The sequence below is a fragment of the Arctopsyche grandis genome, chromosome 3, assembly GCF_051622035.1.
Source record: "Arctopsyche grandis isolate Sample6627 chromosome 3, ASM5162203v2, whole genome shotgun sequence".
In the NCBI taxonomy this organism is placed as follows: Eukaryota; Metazoa; Arthropoda; class Insecta; order Trichoptera; family Hydropsychidae; genus Arctopsyche; species Arctopsyche grandis.
Genome location: NC_135357.1, coordinates 24583370 through 24611355, shown reverse-complemented (window position 1 = coordinate 24611355; position 27986 = coordinate 24583370). Strand labels below are relative to the sequence as shown.

General features: G+C 31.5%; 3 protein-coding genes and 2 non-coding genes across 17 annotated transcripts; 1 reads left to right on the top strand and 4 right to left on the bottom strand.

Moving 5' to 3' along the window:
- Positions 1–438: 438 nt before the first annotated feature.
- On the bottom strand, positions 439–8231 carry Mipp2 (Multiple inositol polyphosphate phosphatase 2). 2 transcript variants are annotated; one of them, XM_077446791.1, is made up of 10 exons: positions 8003–8231; positions 7718–7852; positions 7455–7633; positions 7245–7370; positions 7025–7175; positions 2861–2964; positions 2681–2790; positions 2396–2581; positions 1046–1212; positions 439–962 (listed from the first exon to the last, which is right to left on the bottom strand). In XM_077446791.1, coding segments are annotated over exons 1-10 (1305 nt in total). In that variant the 5' UTR covers positions 8148–8231; the 3' UTR covers positions 439–960. The 2 variants fall into 2 exon arrangements, with proteins under 2 accessions (XP_077302917.1, XP_077302918.1); XM_077446792.1 differs by having other exon boundaries at positions 440–962; positions 2396–2578; positions 8003–8224.
- TRNAN-GUU (transfer RNA asparagine (anticodon GUU)) lies at positions 3063–3136 on the bottom strand. Its single transcript has one exon. It is a non-coding gene; the product is annotated as a tRNA-Asn (tRNA).
- On the bottom strand, positions 3494–3565 carry TRNAM-CAU (transfer RNA methionine (anticodon CAU)). Its single transcript has one exon. It is a non-coding gene; the product is annotated as a tRNA-Met (tRNA).
- Positions 5094–12264, top strand: LOC143923229 (uncharacterized). Of its 11 annotated transcripts, none has more exons than XM_077446801.1 (8): positions 5116–5164; positions 6257–6411; positions 8492–8623; positions 9088–9327; positions 9414–9516; positions 9581–9687; positions 9757–9882; positions 11392–12264. In XM_077446801.1, the coding sequence occupies exons 3-8, from the start codon at positions 8510–8512 to the stop codon at positions 11428–11430; spliced, it is 729 nt and encodes a 242-aa protein (XP_077302927.1). In that variant the 5' UTR covers positions 5116–5164; positions 6257–6411; positions 8492–8509; the 3' UTR covers positions 11431–12264. The 11 variants fall into 11 exon arrangements, with proteins under 11 accessions (XP_077302920.1, XP_077302927.1, XP_077302924.1 ...); XM_077446798.1 differs by lacking the exon at positions 11392–12264 and adding an exon at positions 10138–10417; XM_077446795.1 differs by lacking the exon at positions 11392–12264 and adding an exon at positions 9958–10412 and having other exon boundaries at positions 5116–5207.
- On the bottom strand, positions 10856–26397 carry LOC143923231 (uncharacterized). 2 transcript variants are annotated; one of them, XM_077446805.1, is made up of 4 exons: positions 26370–26397; positions 25567–26091; positions 11510–11699; positions 10856–11171 (listed from the first exon to the last, which is right to left on the bottom strand). In XM_077446805.1, the coding sequence occupies exons 2-4, from the start codon at positions 26006–26008 to the stop codon at positions 10970–10972; spliced, it is 834 nt and encodes a 277-aa protein (XP_077302931.1). In that variant the 5' UTR covers positions 26009–26091; positions 26370–26397; the 3' UTR covers positions 10856–10969. The 2 variants fall into 2 exon arrangements, with proteins under 2 accessions (XP_077302931.1, XP_077302932.1); XM_077446806.1 differs by having other exon boundaries at positions 10856–11138.
- Positions 26398–27986: the final 1589 nt, after the last annotated feature.

Here is a 27986-nt window from a genome sequence, read left to right as displayed (position 1 = left end):
CGTTAATTTCAATTTTGGTATGAGCAATTACAATATGCAAAACCTTCGCCTCTATTTTTGTCTCTGAAGTATACATACATATAATTGCACAGGATTATCTACTCTGCGATATCCAAGTGTAACGGTAAAGCTGGATTTCAACTGTCAGTTTTCAACGAGTTTCGTACCAAAGGAATAATAAAATAGCAAGTACATACTATCCAAAAATGAAAATTTTAAAATTAAATAAGCACCATTACGAATTCAAATTTAAATATGTACATTTATAATTATGTTAATAAACCATTAAGAGGTCTGGACACCAGCGCCTTGTCCATACAAAATTATTACACTTCTCCCTTCCTCAATTATGGCACTAGAGAAATTATTTTTTAATATGCTATGGATATCCACTATTGGGTTTCATCTATCGTTTTATTTTTTTAATTAGTTATTTTTTATAGGAGCTAGGAGCCGCCAAATATCAATAAAATCGCCTCTTTTTTACACCCACGAAAAGAGTCCAGCGTGCTTATTTAACGGTCGATTTAAAAAAAAAATACGCACATAGTTGCACAGAAAATATCTTTTTCATACCGATGATGAAATTTTTTTAAAAATTGGTCCAATTTCGGAGGAGAAAATAGGACAATACGAAACCTCGATTTTGTCAATTTAAAATACGTTTTATCTGGTGGAAGCGCAACTGTCGCATTCACTCAATATGTATATTGATATATACTGTCGCATTCACTCAATATATATATCGAAGAAAGGAACGACAACAAAATTAAGGTTTTGGGTGTACAGCCCTGTTAAAAACAATTTTGTTAAAACAAGTAAACAATCGATTTCTATACAAAACAAAACGTATTATTTAAAAAATATATGGTTTTTACAAATTTATAAAATTTAGAAAAATTTTGTTCAAATTAAAAATGTCAAATCATATTTTGGCGTTTCTTAAATATCAATAAAAGTTCCTGTAACAATGAAAAAAGACAAAATAATCAATCTAACATTTTTTCGTTTTCAGAATAATCTGTATATAAAAATGAATACTAACATAGTTCTTCGTGAAGCAGACTACACATCTTTTTAATATCACATTTAATCAGAGATTCTTTTCGAGCTTTTAGAATAGTTACTAATGGGCACAACTCTTCCTCGCATTCTGGTAAACGAACTGGCCGTTCTTGATGAAGGACTAAGACTTTATCCACATCTCCGCATCTGAAAATTTTCAACACAAAAATAAAAAATTATAAATACAACAATTTTACATTAATATAGTTTTAAATTATAGTATTAAAAAAATATTTGTATTAAAGAAACACCCTTGCCGACGGCCATACCACATTGAATACTCAGGCCTGGATGTTGTCAGATTATTGAAGTAAATCAACATTGAATAGGTTTGGGAACCAGGGACCCGAACTGTTATTTATTTTCGTTCCAGTTCGGTAAAAAAATATATATCTGTTCAGTTCCAGTTTTCGGTTTTCGGTTCTCTTGTATTTAAATATTAGCAAGTTAATGTAAATACACCCACACCATCTATAACTCTCTTTATACGACTTTTCGCTATAACAAGAATATTTCCTAGTGTGCAGCTTGCCGCTGGTGGACTGCGGAATAGAGGGCAGATTCTGATGTAGCTAAAATGCAGACAAAATACATTTTTTTTATTCATACTTAATTGACTTTCTTTACGCTTACCAACTTTTCATCAGGCCCTGCTTTAAGGAACAAAAGTGTGACAAAAATTTAATTTTTACAGGTATGGGTGTGTTTACTCTTGCTTTTCCGTTCATAGGAATTTGAATCGCGCACTTTTGACAGCCAATGTAGAATGTGTTCATTGATATCTATGATATATGAGTTCATTGACAACTTGCGAGTTTCACATATAATTGTATTTAAATTGGAATCGTTAATAGAATCTTTGATTGCAATTTGTAAAGTATGTGCCACACATTTTATTCCGATGAGATGAAGGAAAGAACAGTTCTCAATGGAAGCATATTTGCTACATCATTGCTTTCATAATAAATATTCTGGTTTTCTTCGTCTATTTCGGTTTCTAACAAGTTGACAAATTTGGTCATATTAGCTCCATTATCTGTTGTAACAGAGTAGACTTGTTTGATATCGATATTATATTTTTCTAAAAAGTTTCAAAAATATATTTTTAATCTACATTCCTGTATATATAAATTCTATCATACCCAAAGTTTATATATTAATTTTACCGAACCGAAAAAAATATCGGTTTGGTTCCGGTTTTCGTTTCTGGCAAATCTAACGGTTACTCAGGTTTTCGGTTTGGTTCCGGTTCGGGTCCCGGCTGGGAACACTGTGCCGTTGGCTGTAAATTTATTTAATATTTCTTTTTCTCCAACATACTTTTATTTACCTGTATAAAATAAATCCAATATTGGAAGCAAAACTATCGATATAGGAAGTACGCCACGAACGATTCGGGTCCCTATTATTAGACTTTAAAACGCCATCTGTGTTATACAGCCCAAAGTAGCTTAAAATTTTCAAAATGGTGCCTGAATGTGAATATTGAAAAGTCGACGAGTAACTGTTTTTGCTTCTGAAATAAAGAGATGAATATGAATTTATAAAAACATAGAATAGGCTTGTAAAAATACAAAAAATATATAAAGTCGAGTATAATTCTATTATGACTTACAAAAAAAATTGAGCGATATCTTTGAGAACTGTGCACGCCAATTTTTGAGTTATAGGAAAACCATAACCATCCACCCAATAGTATTTCAAATCTTCCGAGTACTCCAATGCCTGCGAAACATAAAATCAATAACCTAATATACCTTAAGTATAGCACGAAAAAAAATTTAATGAAAATTACTTGAATGGATTCATCGGTTAAAAAGAAACACCATGGTGACACGTAATCTTCCCCCCAAAAACTTTGTTCGAACGCGCACGTCTTATATAGCAGTTTCGCGATACCTGAAACAGTTAATTCAATTAAATCATATTAAATGTCATCGATAAAAATATGTTTCTATTATATTTGTATTAAAAAAACAACAAAAAAAAAGAGGGTGCGCCCCCGGGTGGGCTCGAACCACCAACCTTTCGGTTAACAGCCGAACGCGCTAGCCAATTGCGCCACGGAGGCTATGGCCGGCACGCTAAAAATATTTCTACAAATTTTGTTTACTCAACTGTTCCACGATAAAACAAATTAAGTCTACATATGTATATCAAATACTCAATGTTGGCATCAATAAACTTTTATTTATTTAATCTAATTAATATCAGCATTGAAACTTTATTTGATTTATTAAATGACAAATATTCTTTCTCAAATGACACAGCTGTATCACACTATTTGTTACTAAGTCAATATACGTTTTTAAACAATATTACTTTTATATTTACACAAAAAATTAGTGGGAAAACATTTTAAATGTTTAATAATGTTATTAAAGATAAGGAATTAAAAAAAAATGCACAAAAAAAAAGCAAAAGAAACTAGCAGAGCGTGGTTTCGATCCACGGACCTCTGGGTTATGGGCCCAGCACGCTTCCGCTGCGCCACTCTGCTCTATGTCAACCACGTTCTAAACACGCTATAATAATATATTCTTTCACTTTATTCAAACTTTAAATTTTTGTTATAACGTTGGTTTTATACATTTGACAATTAACAATCAGATAATATATATGGCTTAAGCGTTCTAGACAATTCTACTAAATTCTCCTTTTAACTCAAATATATCGGTCGTAAAATATGTAAATACATATAGATACATACTAGAGGTAGGATAGCCAAGGAGCTGCTCATTGTTCCATTGTTGTAAATCCTTTGTAAAAAAGGTTCGGCAAACCTTTAACAATGCATTTACAACATTTGAACAATACGCGGCACCTTCTGGGTCCGGGCTTTAATATTACAGACATATTATATGTTAAAGTAAGGTGACCATTCGTACTGATTTTACCAGGACAGTACTGGTTTTTGGGTATCTACCTGGCAAGCCCCCCTTTACACGGGCAGGATCAGAGAAATGTTATAATAATAGAAGTGGCTTTAGGCGTTATGTTGTTGTCAAGTGACGATTGTCCGCAGACAATCCTAAATAATTTTAGCATCAGTCGTATTTGATGCTTGGTGGTCGACGTATGTCCGATAAAAACTTCTCTGGGCAAGGGCAATGGGCAAGTGCATCGTTAAAAATTGCACGATGCATTCAAAACACACAATAAACAACATGAGATAAATTTTTATAATTGATCATTTAAGTAACATACTATTCAATTAACATCGTATATGAAAGTTTTCATGAAAGCGTCGGCATTCGGCAATAGCATACGCATACGCGTACAATATTGCGTAGTTATGGAAACGGTACGCGTGTAATTGAAACAAGAAATGTATTCGAAAGGGCGCTTCTATTATTATATAATTTCTCTGGGCAGGATGGATTAGACCAGCACCGTGCCTGCGTCGGTTACTAGGTGCTGTGTTGTAGTGGGTTTGCAATTTTTCAGACGGACGGGATGAATCCACCGGTAAGGATTCACCCGGCCCATCTGAAACATTGCATACTAACCCATACAACACAGCACCTACATAGTAACCAGCGCAGGCAGGGAGCCTGTCTAATCCATCCTGTCCGTGTAAAGCCGGACTAAATAAAACCAGTACACTTTTTTTTATGTAATAGAATTTGTTTTATCTAATAGATGAATAAATATAAAAATTTTTCGGCGAAAATGATGTCTCCTACAAAAATTTTGGCAAATTAATCAAATGTTGTTTCCGTTTATCAGGAACAAATGCACCAGCTGGCGGATATTTTACATTGATGAACAATATATGTCAAGTCCAGTGATAAAACGAAATTGAATGCCGAAACCTTAAAATGTTTGCTAATCATATAGCATAATTTTAACCAGTCTTGTGTAGAATTTAATAAGAGCATTCAAGAAATTGAATTCATTTTTTCGTAAATGTGCTTCCACGATTTTTTAATCTTCGTTTTAAATAATTGCAGTATTTAGAAACATGTTTTTGGAAAAAATGTCCTGGTTTTGAATTTGGAAAAAATGGTCACCTTATGACTTAAAGTGACAATTCGTACTGGTTTTACCAGTACAGTACTGTTTTTTTTTTTGGTAGCGGTCTTGGCAGAATCCTTGTGTTGGGCCTGCTTATAAATATTGAAATCGATTTTTTTATTTTCGTAAATGTGCACAGATGATTTTCAAATGTTCATTAACGTTTTTAATAATTCAAGTATTTAGAAACATTCTTTTGATAAAAATGTCTTGGTTTTGTCACATAACCTAAAAATACGTAAAATGGTCACCGTAACAAATGTGCATATGCTGTACGCCAATGAACCACGTGTAGAGATGGGGCTACGTAGGGTTACCAGATTTCTTCCAAGTCACACCGAGACCCCCCCCTCCCCCACCCACCCCCCGAAAAAATCAACAATATTAGACCACTTTGTTTTTTCTTTTCCCTGAGATTTTGGCTCGCTTGGGCTACCATGTAGCTTATATTTAATTTTTTTTAAATTTATATTACTTTGCGAAAATATAACTACCCATTTTTCTACAGCTATTTTTCGATTCTAATTTGTATATTGTAATTCTCTTTTCAATATATATTTTTTTAATGCAAAAAAATTGATTGAACAAATATGTGTCATTTTTCGTATTTAAATATTCAACTGTTTTTTCAATATCTAGCCGTTCTGGTATTTTTTCCAAGCTCATTCAGGAAAACAGAATATTTTTTAGCGGTATTATTGTCCATTTTTTCAAATAATCTGTCAATATTTCATCAAACTTTGCTACTTCTTTATTAAATACATCAATTTGTCCCTTTGAAATTGCTTAAAAAGTAGGCATAATAGAAAAATTGTGTCCCAGTGTCCCGAACGAATCTTTCGTTCGAGGCTTAAAACTAGTGACTATCCCGATTGATCGGGACGCCTTCCAACCCTAGGTTACAGTAGGGCTGACAGATTAAAAGTGGGAATATAAATTGTACTTCCTCCCCCTCTTATTCACCATCCGAAATCGTAATTGATGATTTTCTTAAAGGAATTATTTTATTTTTTACAAGTCTCATATCAAGTTGCTTTCGCTTTTTGGTATGACAAAATTTGGGTTTTTATTACATTTACGAAAGATTTAGACGCTGCAGTCTTTGTCTTATGAAAAAAAAAAATAAGAAAAATCTGAATTCAGTTGTATATAAAAAAAAGAAAATTATTTAAAGGGACTCGGTATTTCTGAACAATAAGAGGTGTCGTGATCAGCAAGCAGTTTATTTTAAACCAGGGCAAACTTTCCCAAAGTCCCTTTGGAACGCCGGGACCAGAAGCAACCATGGCAATCCCAGAACACCGAGATGCCTGGCACCCCTAATTCGCAGTAATTTTAATGCTGTATTAGCCCAAATATAACGTTATAAGTTTTTTACCCAAAATATTTTTCTACAAAAAGCATTCATATAATATTAGAGGTTTAGTACAAAATATTAAATAAAATGTTTTACCCCATCACATATTAAAAAATCATTCAAAGACAATTTACGAAAGGAGTATAGTAATTAGCTTATGGCAATTGGCTCTTAGTTGGAAATCATTCATTGACACATTAATTAACATTAATTTCTGCCACCTGAAAGAAGATTAGTGATATGTGTATTGAAAAAGGTTTTAAGAAATGTTGCATTTCCAACCATCTAGATTCTAGATGAGAGTGAGGATGACATTTTACAGAAAGAAAATGGAAGATTGTTTTATTTTTATTTTTTCCTTTCAATCCAAATATATTTAAGTCGCGTTATATTCAGGCTAGTACAGTAATTTTAACACTTCAGCGATTGTAGTTAGAAAACGATAAAAATGTTGAAACATTTATTGATTAATCGTCAAGATCTAATCATGATACTAAAATTGTTTCAATTCACGTGACTGATTTAAAGAAAATTTTGAAAAACTTACCATTTATACAAAGCACAAAATAAATAGACATAACTTACCATAAAGTAACGGTTCATTAAATCCTAATATTTCAGATATATTTTTTAAAGCATTTGCCATTTCATCACCACCATTATATAATTGGAATTGTTCATAAGTTTTATAGTTCTTCTTAACAAATTTTTCCCAATACTTGCAACCTTTGTAGAACTGTAAAATTAATATGCTGAAATAATAACTATCGAATTCGAACTGTATAAGAATTAAAACAAATTTTACCCTTAAGACGGGGTCATTTTTTGCTGTTTTAATAAAAGTTACATTCTTGGCAACACTCTCCCCAAAAAGTCCAATTGCAAAATGCTTTGCACTTTCCAAAGCCCTTTCAGTCGGTGTATGTTTAAACTGTGAAATATATATACATATATACTCATCGATAAATTTGAAATCATTTTACCAATTTTAGACACATTTAGATTTTGTATTTACAATATAAGTCCTATTACTGTAGTGTTTTGGCATTATCTTTCCAAACCTCAATTGCATTCTAGAAGCTAATCTTTCCATTTCGATTCTACCTTCATTTGACAAATACTTCTCCTCGGACATACTGATATTCAAAGGAGACCATTTCTTGAATATAGATAGTTGATACTCATTGAAATGCCCTAATGTGGATGTTAATAAAATTACATTACAAAATTATTGAATTTACTTGGAATTATCAGACACCATACACATGTATATTTTACCTTTGGATTCGTTGTGGAATTTTAAAATGTCATCCCGTAAGTCAGGTAATGTATTCTGCATAAAATCTAACACCTCTTCGTTAGGATATCGTGAGCCATGACGTATCATCATCCACGATTTTTGAATTTCACAGCCTATAAACAATGTTAATTTTTTTAGGTTATATTTTATGATTTCAAATTTAAGTTACATATTCAAATTAAATGAAATACAACTGACCATAAATATTGTAGTTAGATGAAGATATTATAAGCTACATAAATAAAAGATATTCAAGAAATCACCTGGATAAGGTCCCACGTCAACATTATCATTTTCTATGAACCTATACGGAGTTTTAGTGACTAAATGATCACGAAAATTTGCAATACACCTCACTTGTATATAGAATAGTATTAATAAAAACAAGTACCAATGAGACACTCTCATTCTGATACAAAAAACTAACAATTCTTATAGATGACAGTTCATGTAGTTTTGACATAACAGACCTCACTGGTTATGTCAACAGTCGTTTGAATTTCCCGCGAATCTTTTAATTGAAAAAATAATTGTTATATAAATAAGCAACTCTCAAAAGTAGTTTATAAGAAAATCAGATAAATTGTAAAAATCAGATACATTTAAAAATATAATTTTTAAATAAACAACTATTAGATAATTTGTTAAAATACAAAATAATGTTATTTTAGTATTACTTTATCGATTCATAATTGTTTCAAATTAATTCGCTTATTCTGTTTATAATGTAACTTTATTATTTATTTTTATAGTACATATGGTCGTGATACATGTTGCTAGGACTGATTTCCATGCACTCGTTCTTGGAGTATTGGCGGAAGATATTACTTACCATGGATGAAGATATTTCACAGATTATGAAAGATCTAGGCTTCGCATCTGTGGTAAATTAAAAATATATATAATTTTCACGCATAATTTTTAAAATTCAAATGTACAATATGCGTATGTTCATATATATTCACATTTCATATAAATATATAATATAAAAAAGTAGGGCAATATATTTGAGAAATATGAATAGTAATCAGAGGTATTTTTTAAAATAATTTAAATTTACAAACTTAATTGCAGATTTATTACAATTTTAAATACAATTACATTTCTCTGCTTAAATATCATTACAGAAAACTGTTTTCTATTTTTTTCCCTGTATGTTGTATTTGTAATAGTTATATTTTTTTTATTTATATATTTTTTATTAATTCATAACTCATAACCAACCCATATTTTTATAAAAAAAAATAGGTCAGGTATGATAATAACATAATATTTATTTAATTTTATAATATTTAATTGTGAAATGTTGCTTATACATATATAAATAATATGATATATTATTTTATAGGCTTATAAAAAGTGTTTTAAAACCAATGAAGAACTCATTCATGAAATAAAAATACTTAAAAAAGAAATACTGAAGTCTCGAGAGGCTGAAAATATTCAAAACAATTCATTGTTTATGTCTCGGAAATTGATTAGTGAACAGCAAGCAATTATTTCTAAACTAGTTAGTGTAAAAGAAGAATTAAAATTATGCAACGATGTATCGGCTACAAAGTCTAAGCAGATTGAAGAATTGCAAGAAGTAAATAAGTTTTATTTGGCAACCATCGCCATAATATAATAATATGCATTCATATTATATTTAAACGTCAATTATTATGATTTCAGGAAAAGTTTGTACTTTTTACGACATACCAAAAAGAACAAGAAGATCTTGTTAGAAATCATAAAGAGAATCTTGAAATTTTTCATAATGAATATGAAAGTGAAGGTACTTATACGGTGTGTTTTCTATAATTCGGTGCCAATTTTGAACATTAATTTTGTTTTTATAGTTCACATGCTAAAAAGACAATTTGAAATTGCTTTATCAGAATCTGTAAATCAAATTAAGGAATTATCCATTCAAATGGAACAAATCCAAACGAAAAAAGATGAACAGGTAAAAATTTGAACTATTAGTTTTTTGATAGATGAATTTACTAGATAATTTTAATTTTAATAAATTTAGATGAATTCTCTTGTTGTGGAATATGAAAACCAACTTCAACAAGCCCATGCCCATTCATTACAAATGAGGGACGAATTTAAAATTCTTCATGATAAAAATCGAGCAAATATTGCAATTTACAAAAAGGTTAGATTCATCTTTTTGCAAACTTTTAATTGCCCCATCCTAATTATAAGTTGTCATTCTTTGAAAAATTTGTAGAAACTTGAAGATTTTGAATATAGTAAAAATTCTGAAGAAAAAAAACATGTTGAATTAGCTGACAATATAGATGATTGTATTTTAATAACCGACGAAAATAATTCAAATGCATTTACAACTAAAGGGCTTAAAAGGTCTCTAAAAGTTTCATCAAAAATAAATAAAAATACATCTTTTCAGATGTGTAATAATAATTCTAGCTTACAACAAAATATTGAAGTTAAACCCACCGTGAAGGTGAAAACAGTCAAAAGGAAACTTTTTAACAAATATACTGAATTTATACCTAATGAATGATTAAAAGTACAAAAAATGATCTCCAAACTAGTTGCTATGTTTTTTTTTTCATAAAACTATAGTTAATATGTACATTTGTATGTATACGGCAAGTTGTATAGGAATGTTACAGAAGTTTTTTTTTATTAAATAAATATTTTCTATATCTTTCTATTGTAACATTACAATGTTTTTATTTTTAATATTATTTAATATTTTATTTTTCATATTAAAATAATTGACCCAAACTACTTGCAGGTATATTGAATGAAACACAGTTTATGTACGTTTATTTATACATATATTTATTATAATTTTAGGTAATATTTTATTATATAATACATAAATAGTTAAAATTTTAATTACAATTACAATTACAATTTATTTATATATTATAATATTATCTGGAATTCAGGATTCATGACAAATAATGAATCAGCGCAATATTTCTGTAATTTTTTCAAATTAAACATCTATTTTGCCGAATATTTAATTTAGCATATAAATATATTACATGTATGTATATATGTATGTTCTCAAATTGTGTTACATTTCGAGGGTTGACTTATTTTTGAAATTACTAAAAAATAAGTAACCTCTTTGGTACGTTGGTATTGTAAATATAACTATTTTAAAATATAATTAATATGGTCTGTTTTCTTTCTAATTACAAATAACCTTCATTAGATAATAACAAAATCAACAAAACTTAAAATTAATGGTTAATGGAAATCCATCATTCACTTCGGATTAGTTTATCCAGCGAATGCCAACTGCACGAGTAGTCGATTTTCAAATGTCCGTACGGACTTAATCCAAAGTTTTCCGGTGGTGGCTTGATCGGAATGGACGGCACCATATGCATGTCTTCATAGTTGTCATAGTAACCTCCATTTTCTAACAATCTGCAATCCAAACAGTCAATATTACGGATTCTCCTAAAAGAAAAACAAAAATTTTACCCACTATATATCTATGTACATATCTACATATATGATTACAGATGTGTAATTTAATTGATACTTATTATTAAAGTTTTTGCTATACTATGTATGTATTTATGTACATGTATGCGTTAACTTAACTCTTCTTGAGAATTCATTAATGCATGTTTTTAATATTGCGTGATTTGTTTAGCATACGTTTCTTGTTTTATAGAACAAACAGCGTTGGGAACTTCGGAGCGTAACAATTTAACAAGAGAGAGCTGACACTGAAAGGGTTATTGTCAAGTTTTTTCTCCCTCCTCAATTTTTGCTTGTATGACAACAGTTACCTGAACTTTCTCACGGCCGGTTTTCCGTTCGAGGACAACCTCCTGGAACTCTTCGGCAGTGCTATCTTCCTCTTCCTAGTGGTCGTCTCGTATACGTAAACCAGCGAAGCGTCAGGTGAAGTCGGATCACAAACATCCGTCGTTGTGTACACATAGTTCTCGTTTCCACTGGAAAGTGAACTGCCTGTGTCTGAAAAAAGTTTATTCCATCATTAACACACGAAAATTAAATTTAAATATATATAGCTATAATTAATATCCGATTGGAGAGTCACCCGAGTGTATATAATGAAATCATAATAATGCTTAATATTCATTTGAAGCAAATGCTTCATTGAATTTTCTCAATGTTTTCTTTTGTGCTTGAGAAATCAAAAAGCGTAATTAGTTAATGATATCACACTTTTTAATTTAAATCAATTGTTCAATAGATCACAGCATCAAAATAATACATAAAAGTTTCTCGCTTACATTTTGCATCATACAAATAATTATATGGTATAATTTTGGTTGCTAATTAATGCCAAATCGACCGATAGAAATCGTACGAGATGGCTGACGGTGAGTGACAGACTTTAAATGATTATATAAATCGACAGATTCTAATAAGAGACTGTCAATTTGATTCAGTCAAACCATTAATAAAACCCAGAAAATTTGGATCATGGTTCAACGCATAAACCTTTCGATCTTGAACATTCATTGGTAATAAGTGATGACTTTTGAATCATTTATAAATATATTATTGTTTTTTTATTTTTTTGTTTGTATGTATATCCAATATCCTGATCAACCGTTTCAAAATTTACTTTGAATATCGTAGGCAGTTTGTATTGATGAGCCTCAAGGATCCAATTTGGGTCCTTTGCTTTTTTTGACTTACACCAGCTTTATTATTGATATCATTAAACATCTATAGGACGGGTTAAAGGTTTCGACCGTTTCCCGGCCTATGGAAACTTAGTTGGGTTTGAAAGAGGATCGTTTATTTTTGTTCAATTGTTACAATGGTTATTGTATGTACGAAGAGGTTGAGCTTCGGAGAAGTGAGCTGGTTGAACTCCAGAGGTTCACTCTGGTGTTGGGAGCTGGTGCGTCGCTTTATATACGTTTTGGCTTGAAGCGTGCCGCGTGAAAATGCTTTGTCTTCGTTTCCAGGACACGTGTGTTGGGAACAAGTGTTTACCTATTTTCGAGGCGCGTGCTTTATAGCTGTGGGGTCAACGCCAGGACGTCGTTCGTTTAAGAATGGGGTCGTGCCACGCGTAAACAACTTTTCAGGACATGTGTCGCGGTTGCCTGATTGCGGTCACTGTTGGATTTCGTTCGTTTTACGATCGAGCGATGAACTCTTTCTTCTGGAATGGTCGAAGGGGACGTTGCCCTTGAGTTATGCATGTTTGTACAGGATCGATGATGAGATCACAGATTTTGATGTAATAACACAAGTCGTGCTATATTCCTACACATCTAAAACTCTTTTTTTGCTGACTGTCTTAAACTATTTATCGTAAACTTTAAATGAAATGGAAACTAAACATCGAATGACTTCTTCCTCGATCCAAATAGGTAAGTCGGTGTCAAGAGCCGGTCGATCCACATTTGTAAACAGTAGAAAGTTGTTGCCCACCCGTCAATTCCGATTATGTTGACACAACAACAATAAATAGTAACGATGAGCGTTCGCTCGCAAGTTTAATCCATTTCGCGTCACGCGCTTTGATCCAGTTTGCGTCACGCATACGAAAGCACCCGATTCTATCGCTCGATCCAATTTAGATCGATTAATCCGGCGTGTAATCGAATCGATTGAAGTTTATACAGTGTGCGACTTTCATCACGAATTACGTGAACGTTTACGAAATTAATTATAGCGTGCTCGTACGTACGTACATATGTGTGGGCTCAAAATGCGAACGCAAATTAAATATTATACGTACGTAGTTCAATGGTACGTTTGTATGTAATAATTCGCTAAATCAATTAAATATATCACAATTCAAATTTAGTATATTTTAGTGGTCGACTCAGAGAGGGGCAGGGAACATCAAAATCAAAGAAGGAATATAAAACAATTTTTTTAAAGAAAACCACGACGGAAGTAATTCAATTATTTTATAACCAGAACAGAAAGCTGGATTGTAACTATAAATTTTATAATTAATTTAAATATAATTAAATTTTCCAAAAAATCATCCGTTTAACCTATTCCGCTCCTTTCTCCATCAAAACTAAATATTGTGTAGGCTACTGGTAAAATTAGTTTTTTCTTTCGAAACTACATATACATATACATACATAATTGCCATAAATAATTAGCAACGACTTTGTCTGATTTCCAGTAGGACATATGTTGTAGTTCCAAGATGAAAAATACGCTGTAGTAACAATCAAAGAAATACAAAACCAACTGCTCAGGGTTGCTTAAAAGTAAAACCTACTCATTTGAACATGTTATAAAAGTAAATATGTATAAATCTAACTACGCCGAGAGGTTACATCTAAACTTCGTCACGAACCCGACCTGTTTGATAAAACATTTACAAAACGTTTTTGTGCACATATGTACATATGTACATATGTTCAAACGACGTTTATAAATAACTAAGAATATATGCCTATATAAATATAACCAATAAAAGATTTTTAAAAAGGACTAAAGGTCCTTAAATTAATCATGGTATTGTATGTGCAATATACCCAAAAGATTAAATTTACAACTAAATATGTATTTGTACCGAAGAAAATGATTTACTACATACATATGTATGTATGTACTTCATTTGCTACTGATTTTCTGTTGCTCTCTGCAACTTCCAATATATGTACATATCTTAATAATTGTCTAATGCGTGCGTGTGTACGAAACACTCGCTTTTAACACCATTATCCGTCTATTTTTCTCCCCTTGTAATCGTATATCGTGGAAAGAGACGCAGCATATCACTTCGTTCACATGAGTGGCTGACAAAAACAACAGAATTTTCTTTTCAAAAAAATTAATTAAATTTTAAATTATTAATACCATTGATCCGAATTGCGATATTTTACCGAGTGCACAATTGTGTGCACACATGCCATGCATGCTAGTATGATAATATTTACTTCCCAAAAATACATAGTACAGTGTATCCTGATTATCCTGATGTGGATTATCCGTGCTTGAAATTAATTCATTTTTTTTTATTTAATTATTTTTGAATGAGACTACGGTCGTAGACTTGATCGGTGGGATTTTTTCGTTAGATGCGTATATTCAGTTGTTTATTTAATTACTTTAAGCACTCAATTATAATCTCTTACAAACTCTGGTCTTAGACCTGTAACGTTAGGTTAAATTTTTACCACCTAATGTTACAAGTCTAATTCAACGTACGGACCAAGGTGTAATATCATCAATGGAACAGCTTTATCTTCGCAAAATTTTTACAGAGGATAACTAGTTCAATTTCTGGAAAAAAATAGTATACTGAATGCTATACACGGAATAGCAAAATCTTGGTCGAAAGTAAAACCAATATGTATGAAATGCTTTCAAATGCAGTTTTTACATACACAGCATGCTTTTTGCGAGAAGCTGGAAACGAATACCCACTATCAATTTACTTAGAACGTAAACCTTGAAAAGATATACATATGTAACTGAAAATTCAACCACACGTACATATGTACGTACTTCATGTGTATTATATTTATGTGTACATTCATATGATTCACAATTGAAGCGCAATCAAGATTTTTCAATTCAAATAAACGTTTAAAAAGTGTCAAGGACAAACGAGGGAGATTTATGGTTCGATATGTCCGTTTTCAAAATGCAAACAGCCTTTTTGTCATTCGCACCGCGTTTAGCAGTGTTGCGTAACTGATCCACCGCACGTACATATAAACTACTTATCTGATCTGATTTACAAAAATGGCAATTTCCATTTCGACATTCGTATCACACACACACACATGTCGAATGCTAAATTCCAACGACCCAGGTAAATACGCACGCACCGTATTGCAACATTAGCCACTGTTCGATACCATAACGGTGGCATACCAATTCACTGACCTGAGAGAAATCCTAGACAGTGTCTATGCGTATTTGTGCTTCATTGCCATCTCATGTAACAACACCTGTGAATAAATCTAGAACCAGCTTAAGTCGACACTTATGAATTTATGAAAAACTAACTAACTAACTTTTCCAAAAATTTTAGATATGGAATAAGCTTTAACTTTTTAATATTTATTTATTATTTAGATCAATAGGGATATAACTGTATAATTTATATTTTAAATTGCAGTGATTCAAAAGAACGTCGAATTCAGTATTGGATGGTACAAATTTAACTAGATAAAATCAATAGTTAACTTTCTCTGCAGCCGATTTTTTATTGCCTTTAAAAAAACCATTAGATCTGGTTAATCTTCTTAAGGTTCAAATGTTAATAAAAAAGAAGTTTATGTATTTCGTGACTAACATTTCACTTTCTTCGTGTCAAAATTGACGTGTTTCTTTTTTTTCCTATTCTGTCATGTATGTATGTATGTTCATTTTGATACGTTCATGTATGGCTTTTTTTAATTTTTAAATATATTTTTTTATTATCATGTGAATTTAATTTATGAATCGGCGCAATAACTGTGATATCTCCATTTTTTATCTGTCACATTTCGCATTAAATTATAGTTATCTGCCGGATAATATAGTTTGACGAGTCGATTTTCATTTTAGAGAACTCTCTCCCTGCGAACATGGTGGTATATTTGGTTTTTTTAATCCCCCGATTTCTGTTTGATTTCATGCAACGTTGAACAAATCACTAAGCGATTGTCAGAACAAGACACGAGCATATTTAAATTTTCATTTGATGATCCTATTATATTTACCCAAGACTGAATACATACATTTAACGCTACATAAATTTTCAATTGCGTATTTTCAACAATAAAATCAATCGCGAATCATCGAAAAATTAGCTTTATCTAATATGAAATTGAGTTGAATTCTGCACACGTTTGTCAAGATTTCCTTTTTTGTCACACACTTCCTTTACCATTACTCATTGTCTGATTTCTTCATTGCATTTCTATAAATATGGATGTGATTTTTTGACACTCGATAAATCGAGGGGGCATTAACCGACGTTCAACAAACAATAAGACATCAAAATTCCACAGGCGACTGAAAATAACGAGGGGAGAAAAAATCAAATTATTTTCAAACAATGATCGTTGCACACTGGCAACCTTGTCCGTTTAATTCTCGATGAGGTCAATTAATTTTTTTACGGCACCTTTGTCCACACACTATGGACCACAAATTTGTGCAATTTTTCGCATCCAACTTGCGCACCCAACAAGGTCGAGCCTATTAAATAATTGGACACGATGTGTGTGAACAAAAGTTGAAAAGTTTTTCCCAAAGCTAGACAAAAAAATCTTTCGAATGTGGATCTAACAAACAATAGACCACGTTTGTATTTTAACGAGATTTAAGGCAATCACTTTACTGTTTTAACAAATGACAGTGATTGACAACTATTTACTCTCGCACAAACAATCGTATCCATAGTAAATATACATATTTACATATGGAAGTATGTACATATGTACTAGCATATAAGCGGTTATGGTATTCTATTAATATTAAGATTATTTTTAATTCAAATGGAATAAAAATATGAATGTTTTGAAAATATGAAGAGTTTCAAATGGAATGTGCAAGTCTAAATCGATGCTAAATTCCTCTTTACACGTATGTAAATGTAGACCACCTACAATAAAATAGTATGCTGTTGTTCAATAATTTTTAAACAACCAATATACTCTCAAGCAATGTAAAAAATTTTAAAAATTTAAGACTACGAGTTATGTGGGAGAACTTTATGAAAGTTCTAATCATAGGCCCAAATTTTCTATTACCGCTGCTGTCTGAAATCTTTTTTTTTAAACCAAAATTGAAAAAAAAGGTCATCGACGGCTGTAATCTGCTCCATCTGACCTAGAACGCGTGTGATACGAAGTACAAACCGGAGAGAAGCGATCATTGTTCGGCTGTTATTGTTGATGGTGTTTTATGGAGCACACCGCAACCGTTTTTCCATAGCGAGATAACAGCCCGCTAATGATACAGAAAATACCACGAATAGACTTTCACTTGAACGCGAAAAATAGCGTGAGTGAGCATCAATAGCAACTACTTTTTATTGTAGCCAAAAAATTGTGGTTGTACTAGCCACTAGCTGACATCTATGTACAACGATCAATCATATGGCTTGCAAAAGGAACGCGAACAATCTTTGTTTTCACCGTTTTACTTTCATCTGCTAGAGCAGTTGTTGCATTTTGTTAGATTGCGGATAAGCGAGAGTGGTATTTATTTGCATAGGTGCATCGTGCTTCAAGAAACACTTGTAAATACATACATACCTGCCTACAGGAAAATTGAGTATTTTGCGTTGATCTTGCAAACAACTTTCTTCTGTTTGACTAGTTTATCTTCCAATCCAAGTGCAAGCTTTAGACATTTTATGATCACGGAATTCACGACCGCAAAACAACATTTAATAGTTTTCCCTTTATCGTAACTTAATTTCGGAACCACCGATTTCAATTAACAAAAATTCTTACAATATGCAATAAAGTATCAAAAAAGCCTACATTTCCGTAACTTTCCAAATCTACATACAAAAGACGCTGATTAAATAAAATGTACCAAGATAAACATCAACCTACTTTGCATCGATATGAGTGTTAATCAGTTAAGTTTATATTTAACTGTAATATCCAATCGTGTTTAGGTTCATATTCGTATGTAATAAAGTCCCTTCGATGGTTAATTAGAGTTATAATGAAAGTCCAATTTCGTATTATCGGGGTTTTATTGAATTGACTCCACTGTGATGATTCACGACTATATATGATTTTATAAAAATTCTTCGAAAACGAAATTATACTCCATTACATGATAAATATTACTATCGCGTAGTGGATTATTATTATTATAAATCAGAGAATATCATATTCAAACTGACTAGCATGCACTTAAATGTAATGCAATGCATCTTTCATATCAATTATAAGATAATAAAAGAAGGTTATTGAACTCAGTTCAGACAAGGTTGGTACACATGCATACATTTTTATACAATTGATGTACGTACATGTACCATATCATCAATTGCAACATAATATGTATGCACTGTTATTTTATATTTATAATATTAAATTAATTCTACCATTTATGTACCCGCATAACAATAGCCTAAGTTTGTATTCGTGATTGTTATGGAATCACGATTTTCTAAAAATTTTCTATATGTAGGTACCTCCACATATTCATGTGAAGAATTTGCGTAAACCATCGATATACCTATTGCTCAATCGACTAGTTTTCAAATCGACAACTTTCCCGTTCGAAACACTGGATACGCACGTGCGAGCGCAAGGTCGTCTTTCGATGCGTTTAGGTCAAAAAAGCACTGCGCATCATTTTGTTTTTGGCCTAAACTCGCGTATTCCAAAATCAAATTGTATTTTCCACACTGTATTGACGCATTCCATTGATGCTATCGAAAATTACACAACGGAATTTTGACTGAAAAGTCCAAGTTGCCATCTAAGAAAATAAAATAGACTTTTAAGGTCTGTTCATACCTATTCAGCACGACCCGTATCCTGCAGGTGTCATGCAAGTCCGGATAGTATTCTTTGGTACATTATATGGACGTATTCATACTCCATTCGCGCATGCGCATTTACGCATTCATGCGCGTCCATATAGAATGTACCAAAGAATACTATCCGCACTTGCATGACACCTGCAGGATACGGGTCGTGCTGGATAGGTATGAACAGACCTTTATGGCAGTATTTTGTAATCGAAAAATAATAGAAATGTTCTGTGAAAAAAGCTGTCCGTTTTCCTTTGAGCTTTGTAACAAAACTAGCCCGATTACCACTTACATATATAATTACAAATTATTATAATATATTTAAATTTACAAATTATTATAATATACGAAAGTGGTAGCGAAATCTGATAGTATTGATTTCACACGAATGTCAAAAAATTCATGCCAATTATTATTAGGCTGATAAGTTAATCGCATGATGGTCGCCGATCAAATAGGACAGACGATCGAGAAAGTGGTTGTCAGGCGTGATTAGACACGGTTATTAGCGCTCAGTACCAGTTTTATGGAAAGACAACGATGAGTTATCGAAAACGACAGTGGTTGCTGTCTTGCGGATGTCATTCTTTTGAAATGTAAAACCAAATTGCATAATGCAGCAAATCGAGCGCAAAATTTACATCTCAAGATTTATGAAATCGCATGCCCGAAATTGACAAAAAATGGTACAGAATGATTTTACATCCTTTTTATTGTATCTTACGAAATTGCGATATTTTCTTCTGAAAGAGTCCGATGAATTAATATTTTTTGCCTTCGTAATCTTTATATTAGCCCAACAATCAAATTTACTATAATAAGAAGTAAAATTAAAACTTTCATCTCATAAAAAATTACATACTACATCTTAAACCTACATATGTACCGTATAAGGGTAGATGGCACCCGGGTTCAAATCTAAAATTTGCGCGCCCTCCCCCAAAAATTTAAAAATATTAATTAGCCTGTCTTGTAACATGGTGGATGGCAAATAATTTTTTATTATTTTCAGTTTAGAAAATGATCTTTCCCCAGATGCTACCATTACAGGCATAGTCAAAAATATTCTAAGAGCTGTTGTAAAATTTGAAAACATATCAGTTAGACTATTTTCGAACATATACTCTAAAACGGCTAATGCTTATAATAATATTGGCTTAATATAAGTTGAAATTATTTGAAGTTCTTCACACAAATATGATGTACTAATATCAGATTCTGTTTTTGTTATATTTGATCTGTAAATTTGTACAATAATTAATTATTATAGCTTAATCAATTATTAATAATGTATTAATATTATTTTAAAATTGAAAGGGGTCATTGGTTTCTTCATAAGTTCAAACCTTTCATCTATTTTGGAAATCATGTAAGAGTGAAATAAAAACTTACTTTATAATGACGTTCAGGCAAATCAATACTCTCATCCGCATTTTCATACATAAACATGGCCTTTCTCTTACGTGGTCTAACTATACCAACAATTGGAAATGTTGTTTCAAAATCTATTGATTCAGCGATTATTTTAGCTTCACCCAACACGGATTTAAAGCCATCATCTGTTCTACACTCTTTTAGATAATCATTGAAGTTTTCCAGCATTCCTTATATTGTAGACAACACTACGTCAGATTTTTGTATCATATGACTTACTATGTACATTAATTCTATTGAAAATATTACACCAAATGAATATGGAACATATATTAACATGATATGAACATATGTAATTTTTTTTTCGTGGAGCTTGATGCCCTTTGGGGCTTTGGCGCCCGGGTGTTCTGCACCCTTAAATCACCACTTTGAGCGGCCCTGCTTGTGCATATAATGATAAATAAAAAATATTTTAATATATAAATTAAAAATATTTATTTTACATGAGAAAGAATCTCACCCAGTTCATATTCTGAGAAATTTCGCTGTATTTATTAGAAATGAATATTGAATACTATCGTTTAGAAATTTTTTTATATTCAATTCGAGGCAAATAAACGATCTATACAATCTATGTACATACAAGCGCACACACAAAAAAACAATCGATTCTGAAAGTTTGTTAATGAAGATATTAAATATTCATATTGTACATATGTATTTTAATACACACACAATAGTCCAATCGATTTATTAAAGAATAATTTCAATTTAAGCGTGAGAAATGCTTTCCTCTACGACAAGTGAAAGAAAATATGAAACGCATCAATCGTTGCAGATAAGATGAGGTGAACAATGGTCATTGAATTTCAGGCATTTGTGGAGTTACTATTGGGATGTCCATCCTTCCGTCAACTTATACGGTCATGCTTTCTAGTTGTACCGTTCAATAATTGCGTGCACTTAATCGATATCAAAGACATTACTATAGCATAAAATAGAATTATGACTATTTTTTCCCTTGCTAAACAATCTCTATTGTGCCCCAGTTTTACTGCGTATCGTCTGAACTTTTTCTTTTTTTCGCGTGTTGGTTTCATATCTGATTAGTGTCGTATGACAGATGTTCAAAAAATTATTAATAAAAAAATGTATATGACATTTGAAAAGAGAAACTATCTATATAAAACACATGTCGTTCCAAATGAGTATAAATTAAATTAGTACTACATAAAAAATCCTATTAGAATTTTTATTTTTATATATATCCAAACAATTCATATTGACACACATACCTAATCCATTTTAAATTTATTTAAAAATTATATAAAATCTGTGGGTTTTAACAAAATGAAATGTCATCAAAGTATACAAATATAATATAACGTATGTAAGTACATATGAAGCTTTGAGTCAATATCGTTTCTCGTATTTTATATCGGTCTGATAAAATATTTAATATCAATATGTATGTAAATGTAAATGTCAGGGTCAACCATTTTTATTACCAGACGATTTTATAATATTATAAATGAAATAGATATTCAAATTCCACTCTAAAATGTTGTAATAATCATAAAATACGTGTAAAGTTGACATTCCATTCGTTTTTGTTTCATTTTGACACGTCTGACCAAATTATCTTTTTACATACATACATATGATTAGATGCCACACCTATGAGTAAGCAAATGTATGCAATAAATCTTTAAATAATTTAACGAAAATAAAAAAATCAAAGAATTTTAAATCGTATTAGCTCACAATGATAGAACTCACTTCATGATAAACGGTAAACAGTAGCAATTTTATTTATCATTATTTTTTTAAGGAAACGTTAAAATTTATTGGCCACGGGAGTCGTGAACCTTATTTTTCGACCAATAAAGTACGAATAACAATCAAGAAATTGATATTGTTGTCTCATTTATTGAAATGATGGAAAGGAAAGGGAAAAAAATGTTCACGTCCCAAAATATAAACTCCCCCCCAAAAATGTCTCTTGTGGCTATCACTGATAAATGCTAACAAATGCCGAATCCAAATGCAGTTGTCAAAATATGTCTCATGTATATATACATATGTACATACACAGTGGCGGACTGGCCATACAAGCGAACATGCCCGATGGCATGTGGGCCCCACTATCTGTTAGAAAATATGGGCCCTGAGTAAAATTAAATAACTTTTTAACTATTTCACGTGTGTAAAAATGTATAGGATATTGCAACTTTAGGACCTAAAGTTTGGGTATTTCAACAAAACAAATTTCTTACGATATACACAAATAACTAATACCTGCTTTAACAGCCCAAGGATCGGTTAACTTTTTTTATTAGGCTTGAAATGTAAGTTTCAACATTTGCGTGGGACCTTTTGCCGGGCCTATTCCAACCTCAAGATTATGTATATACCAATACCTATGTAACAACTAACTACTGAAATAAAAATGGGAATAAACAAATTTTCGTGAATAATATAAACTGAATTGCTTAAAACAATTTTGATAGGATGATTCATCATCAACCAGCGATTTAAATTTACTTCATACTTTCAAAATAACATTTGATTATACTTCGATGATATAGTAAGATTTAAATACACAATTTTAAACAGTTTCCGAATATAAAATCTATTCCTAATGTAGACACATCCATGTAAATAGAAATATAGGATAGGGGCCCCCTCCCCAAAATCCCGATTTTCGATTAACATTAATTGAAAATATTATGCATTTTTTTCAGGGACGTAATTTGGGGGGGCCATAGGGGGGCACTCGCCTTAATTAAGGAATAGTGTGAATTTAGAAAATATTATGAATTTAATGATTAATGAGATACTATGGATCTATGAATGCTACGTGTATTTCTTATGTATGTTACTTTTGGGTAACTAATAAAATAATCACTGCTATGTGCTTTGAAAAAAAACAAAACAAAACTTTATCTAATGTTATTACGTACATATGTACATAGATAAAGTGACAAGACAGTCGGTAGAAATTAAGTTAATTGATAGTTTTTTGGAGAATCAGTTTGATGGTCGATTAATGTTGACTATGTAAAGATTTGTGGAAAAAAATTTTCGCCTGCGGCGCTTTTTTCTCTTTTTACATAAAATTATTTTATAATTACTTTTTCAAAAATAAGCTTATTTTTTCATATTTTATAACTCAATAAGGTAAAGAATATTTTCCATTTTTATTCCGATATAAAAAAGAATTTTTGAAAAAAAATTCAATTTGACCAATCTTTGCCTGCCCTGCCCCCCAAAGAAAAAGCTGAAATGACGTCCCTGATTGTTTTCTACCGAAAGTAAAAGCCGCTTTTGTGCCGCATTCTTTTATGATGCATTATATTTACCTAGAACAAGGGTTAAAACGAAATATACAATATAATTTATGGATCTATTTTGCTTTTGCCATTTTTCTTGTACCTAAATTTGTTTATTCCCAATTTTGAAAAAAAAAAATTTCCCTTGATTTTTAGCGTGATGGAAAGAAGAAAATTTTGTTATATGGGGGGGGGGGGGGGACAAATTATTTTAACCCTGGGTGGGGCCCCCTTTGACTCCTGGCATGCACTGATTTCAGTCCCAGTCCGCCACTGTACATACATATATACTACATACATATGTATGCACCTATTAAGGTTTCTAGGGTCGACGCGGCACAAAAATTCCTGGGAAATTTTTATCTCAAATACCGGGAAAAATATTTCAATAAAAAGGCTCTATAATTGGTTTAATAAAATGTATATCCTACGATGAAACTATCGTGAAGCTAGTGTATCCTTCTTGTATTGACGATTCCACAATGGAAAAACTCTTTTAAGATCAGACAATTGTGTGTTTGACGATAAATGAAGAATCAAATAAGAAGTTATCAATGTTATTAATTAAAAAAATTAGCCTCGATTTTAATAAATAAATAAATAAATATTCACTATGACGGGAGAAAAAACAGATAATTTAAAAAAAATTGTTGTCGTCTCTTTTAGCTATAAAACCAACTTCGACCGAAATTTAAAGAATTTTTCTCATTGCTGGAAATATTATATTTGATTTAGATTTAGTATATTATATTAAATTTTTCTGGAATATTATATTTGATCTGGCTTTCGGATTCTCATTTAAATATTTTAGTATTCTTTAGAAGTTATTTTATAATTACGTTTAATTATAAAATATTTTTATTAACATCATATGTTTCGGAATCCCGGGAATCCTAGGAACGACTAAAATTACTACTTCCGGTTCAGATAAAAATATTTAAAAAATATAAGATTATAAAAATTATTATTTATATTACACGTAAAAAAAATCAGTCCGATTTAGTTAGCGGTTTGGGAGATAATTGAATTCAAAAACTTAAAAAAAGAGGACACCTATAAGGGGAGGTACAATTTTCAGTCAACTTAGGTCGTGTCGATAAGAATTTCAGTAACTGAAACTAAGTTTCAGTTCGATAGGACTAACGGTGTTCAAAAAATCCCCAAAATACACAGAAAAACAGACACACACACACAGACACACATTTTTTCTAGATCATAAAAACGTGATCAGTAATCGATTCTGAGTTCGAATCAATCAAAATCTCGAGTTCGAATTTTCGCATGATCACAAAACTTCATCTATTGTTACTACGTATGTACATACATAGATAAAGTAAAAATCACTGTTCATATTATGAATATGCAGTAAATTGAACAATTTAGAGGAAAATATTCTTAAAATGTAAACATTGTATACGACATGCAAGTCAAAATAAATATCATGTGCAAAAAAATTCAACGTATATGTTTGATCAAATGTTCATCAACTATGTGTATCATTTTAGTATGAGTCACGGCGAGGCTCTCCTGGGTTTCAGATTGTCATTAAAATATCATCGCTGAATTAATATCGGATAAAATAATTAGGCAGATGTCAAACGTGCACTAAAATTTATATTCCAATTAAAAATCAAGGCAATAATTTCAGTGAAATTGGGCATTTTCAAACAAAAATACGACATACCTGTAAGCGTCGGTCTCGGAACAATGAGTTTCCGGTCTTGCATGAAATCGTCGTACGGCTGATGATAATAAACGCCTCGATTTACGTCGTATGGTATTTCAAAATTTTCGTTGTGGAAGTCCAGCTCGTCAATGCCTGCAAACAACGTGGGTGAATCAGCAGACAGGAGAGTCCTCTGAAGCGAACCTGTGTTTCTGACATCCTTGTGATGATCGTAGTTGTTAGAAATATAATAGAAATTAGAAGAAGCCGGTTCTCCAGCGGGACTTTGTGGTGTGCTTGGGACGGGTGTTTCTTCCAAATGTCTTCTCATGAATGCATAGTTTTCCAAATCCCAGGGATCAACGTAAACCCGAGACGACGGACTCTTCGACGTGACCACATCCTCTTCTTCGCTGCCAAAGTCCATCGACGTCCAATAAGAAGATGTTTTGCGAGGCATCGCTGCTGTCTTCAAGTAGTGTGATATTTTCACTTAGCACTTAATTCATTACACTAATGTTTCTTTTTTGTAACTAATAAAATCTGAAATTAAAATATTCAACTTTGTTAATTAAAATTATATGAAACGTTAATATAAACGAAATTGTAGTTGCCTTTTTTAAAATCAACAAAAAAACTCAGTTTAATTATATCAAAATATGTATAGACTTTCGTTTAAGTTGACGTGATAAAAAGATTAAATTTTCAAAAATTTATTTTAAATTAAAAAGAATATCTATGAATTATCACTGAAAATATGCAATAATATGTTTTCAAAACGCGCAGATTTCCCGCCTTTTTTGGTGCAGTGATCAACGCACCACGTTGTATAAGTGTATAGTGCACGAGTTATGGCCAGCAACTGAACGGAACCAGTCGCTTTTCCACCTGTGCGTCCACCTTGGTAAACCGAGAGAAATTATCAACACGAAAACAATCGTGTAGTCGTCTCACGATTTTAAAAAGCACGTGCTGATATGCTACCATCTATTAATGTCACGAATTCACTGATTAAATGCAATTCGCTAATTCATTTTGAAAAAATATTTTATATTTAACCCTACAGTGCGCGATTTTTTTGAATGAAGGTATATAAATAAATGTAGGTATGAAATTTGTACAGAAACACGGTAAATAGATAGTTAAATAAAATCATTTCTAATTTTACATAATATTTTTCTTAAAAAAATGGTGTAATTGATAAATAACACTGTTCGACACGAAAAATGGTTCAAAGACGATATATGATTTTTCTTATAGATATATGCCCAGTAAACACGAATCTGGTAAGATATATAAAAATCGAATCGACGGAACAACACCAAGATATATAAAAATCGCGCAATTTAAAAAACACATCTCCGAATTTCGAGCCAATCAACATTTTTTATTACCAGATTCGTGTTCACTGGACATAGATCTATAAGAAAAGTCATATCTCATCTCTCGGTCTCCCTCACGGGCCCGAAAGTGAAACGCCCGAAAACGCAAAGATCGAAAATCGAAAGATAAAAAAGGGTGCATAGTAAACGGTACATACTCACGTACATGCTCACTTAATTTGCGCGATCAGGATACAACAGGAACAAGAGGAACAGGCTTTTCCTCCCGTATTCTGCGCGCGCACATTAAACAAGGCTGTATGACAAAAAGAGAGATAATTTCACCTCATATATATTATATATACATAGTACCGTTTACCATGCACCCATCTTTCGACGTAAGATCTTTCGATTTTCGATCTTTGCCTTCCGATATTTGCGTTTTCGGGCGTTTCACTTTCGGGTCGGTGAGGTAGACCCCTCATCTATGGACCAAAAAAAAAGTCGTCATTTGTCGAACAGTGTAATTAATGTATTTTTATATTTTATATATTTCTTATATCTAATATATAATTTAGAAAGAGACTTTCTATGTACATATGTATGTTTTTTGTTTGGTTCGTAGAATCCGTGACGTTCAATTTAATAAAAAATAAATAAATATTCAAATAAATTTAATAAAATGTTTACTATTAGATTGGCCATGTTTAAGCGATTTATATTACAAATGCCGAGAGAATCCGGGTAAAAAAACTAGTCTAATATATAATTTCGAAAAAGACTTTGATTGTATGTTTGTTTGGTTCGTAGGATCCGTGATGTTCAATTTAATAAAAAAACAAATGAATATTCAAATAAATTTAAATAAAATAAAACTATTCAAATAAATTTAATCAAATTTTTACTATTAGATTAGCCATGTTTAAGCTGTTTATATTACAAATACCGAGCGAAACCGGGTAAAACCACTGGTTTTATATATTTTGTAAACTTTATATCTATATATTTCATATTTGACTTTTTTTATCACCTACCTTGATTATGAATAACAATTTCTTGAACTTTAAAATTGTAACAAACTGTGTGTTGTTCGTGTATTGTATTCGAACGCCGAAA

Excerpts from the sequence above, each read along its gene's own strand:
- Mipp2 (XM_077446791.1), bottom strand. The coding sequence starts at position 8,147 with ATGAGAGTGTCTCATTGGTACTTGTTTTTATTAATACTATTCTATATA. Across the intron at positions 7,634-7,717 it reads ATTCCACAACGAATCCAAAG|GGCATTTCAATGAGTATCAA; the intron begins GTAAAATATACA and ends CATCCACATTAG. Across the intron at positions 2,791-2,860 it reads TAACCGATGAATCCATTCAA|GCATTGGAGTACTCGGAAGA; the intron begins GTAATTTTCATT and ends TATGTTTCGCAG.
- LOC143923229 (XM_077446794.1), top strand. The coding sequence starts at position 8,510 with ATGTTGCTAGGACTGATTTCCATGCACTCGTTCTTGGAGTATTGGCGG. Across the intron at positions 9,328-9,413 it reads AGATTGAAGAATTGCAAGAA|GAAAAGTTTGTACTTTTTAC; the intron begins GTAAATAAGTTT and ends TTATGATTTCAG. Across the intron at positions 9,688-9,756 it reads AAACGAAAAAAGATGAACAG|ATGAATTCTCTTGTTGTGGA; the intron begins GTAAAAATTTGA and ends TAATAAATTTAG.
- LOC143923231 (XM_077446805.1), bottom strand. The coding sequence starts at position 26,008 with ATGCCTCGCAAAACATCTTCTTATTGGACGTCGATGGACTTTGGCAGC. Across the intron at positions 11,700-25,566 it reads TCCGAGACCGACGCTTACAG|ACACAGGCAGTTCACTTTCC; the intron begins GTATGTCGTATT and ends AACTTTTTTCAG. Across the intron at positions 11,172-11,509 it reads CCGGCCGTGAGAAAGTTCAG|GAGAATCCGTAATATTGACT; the intron begins GTAACTGTTGTC and ends TTTTTCTTTTAG.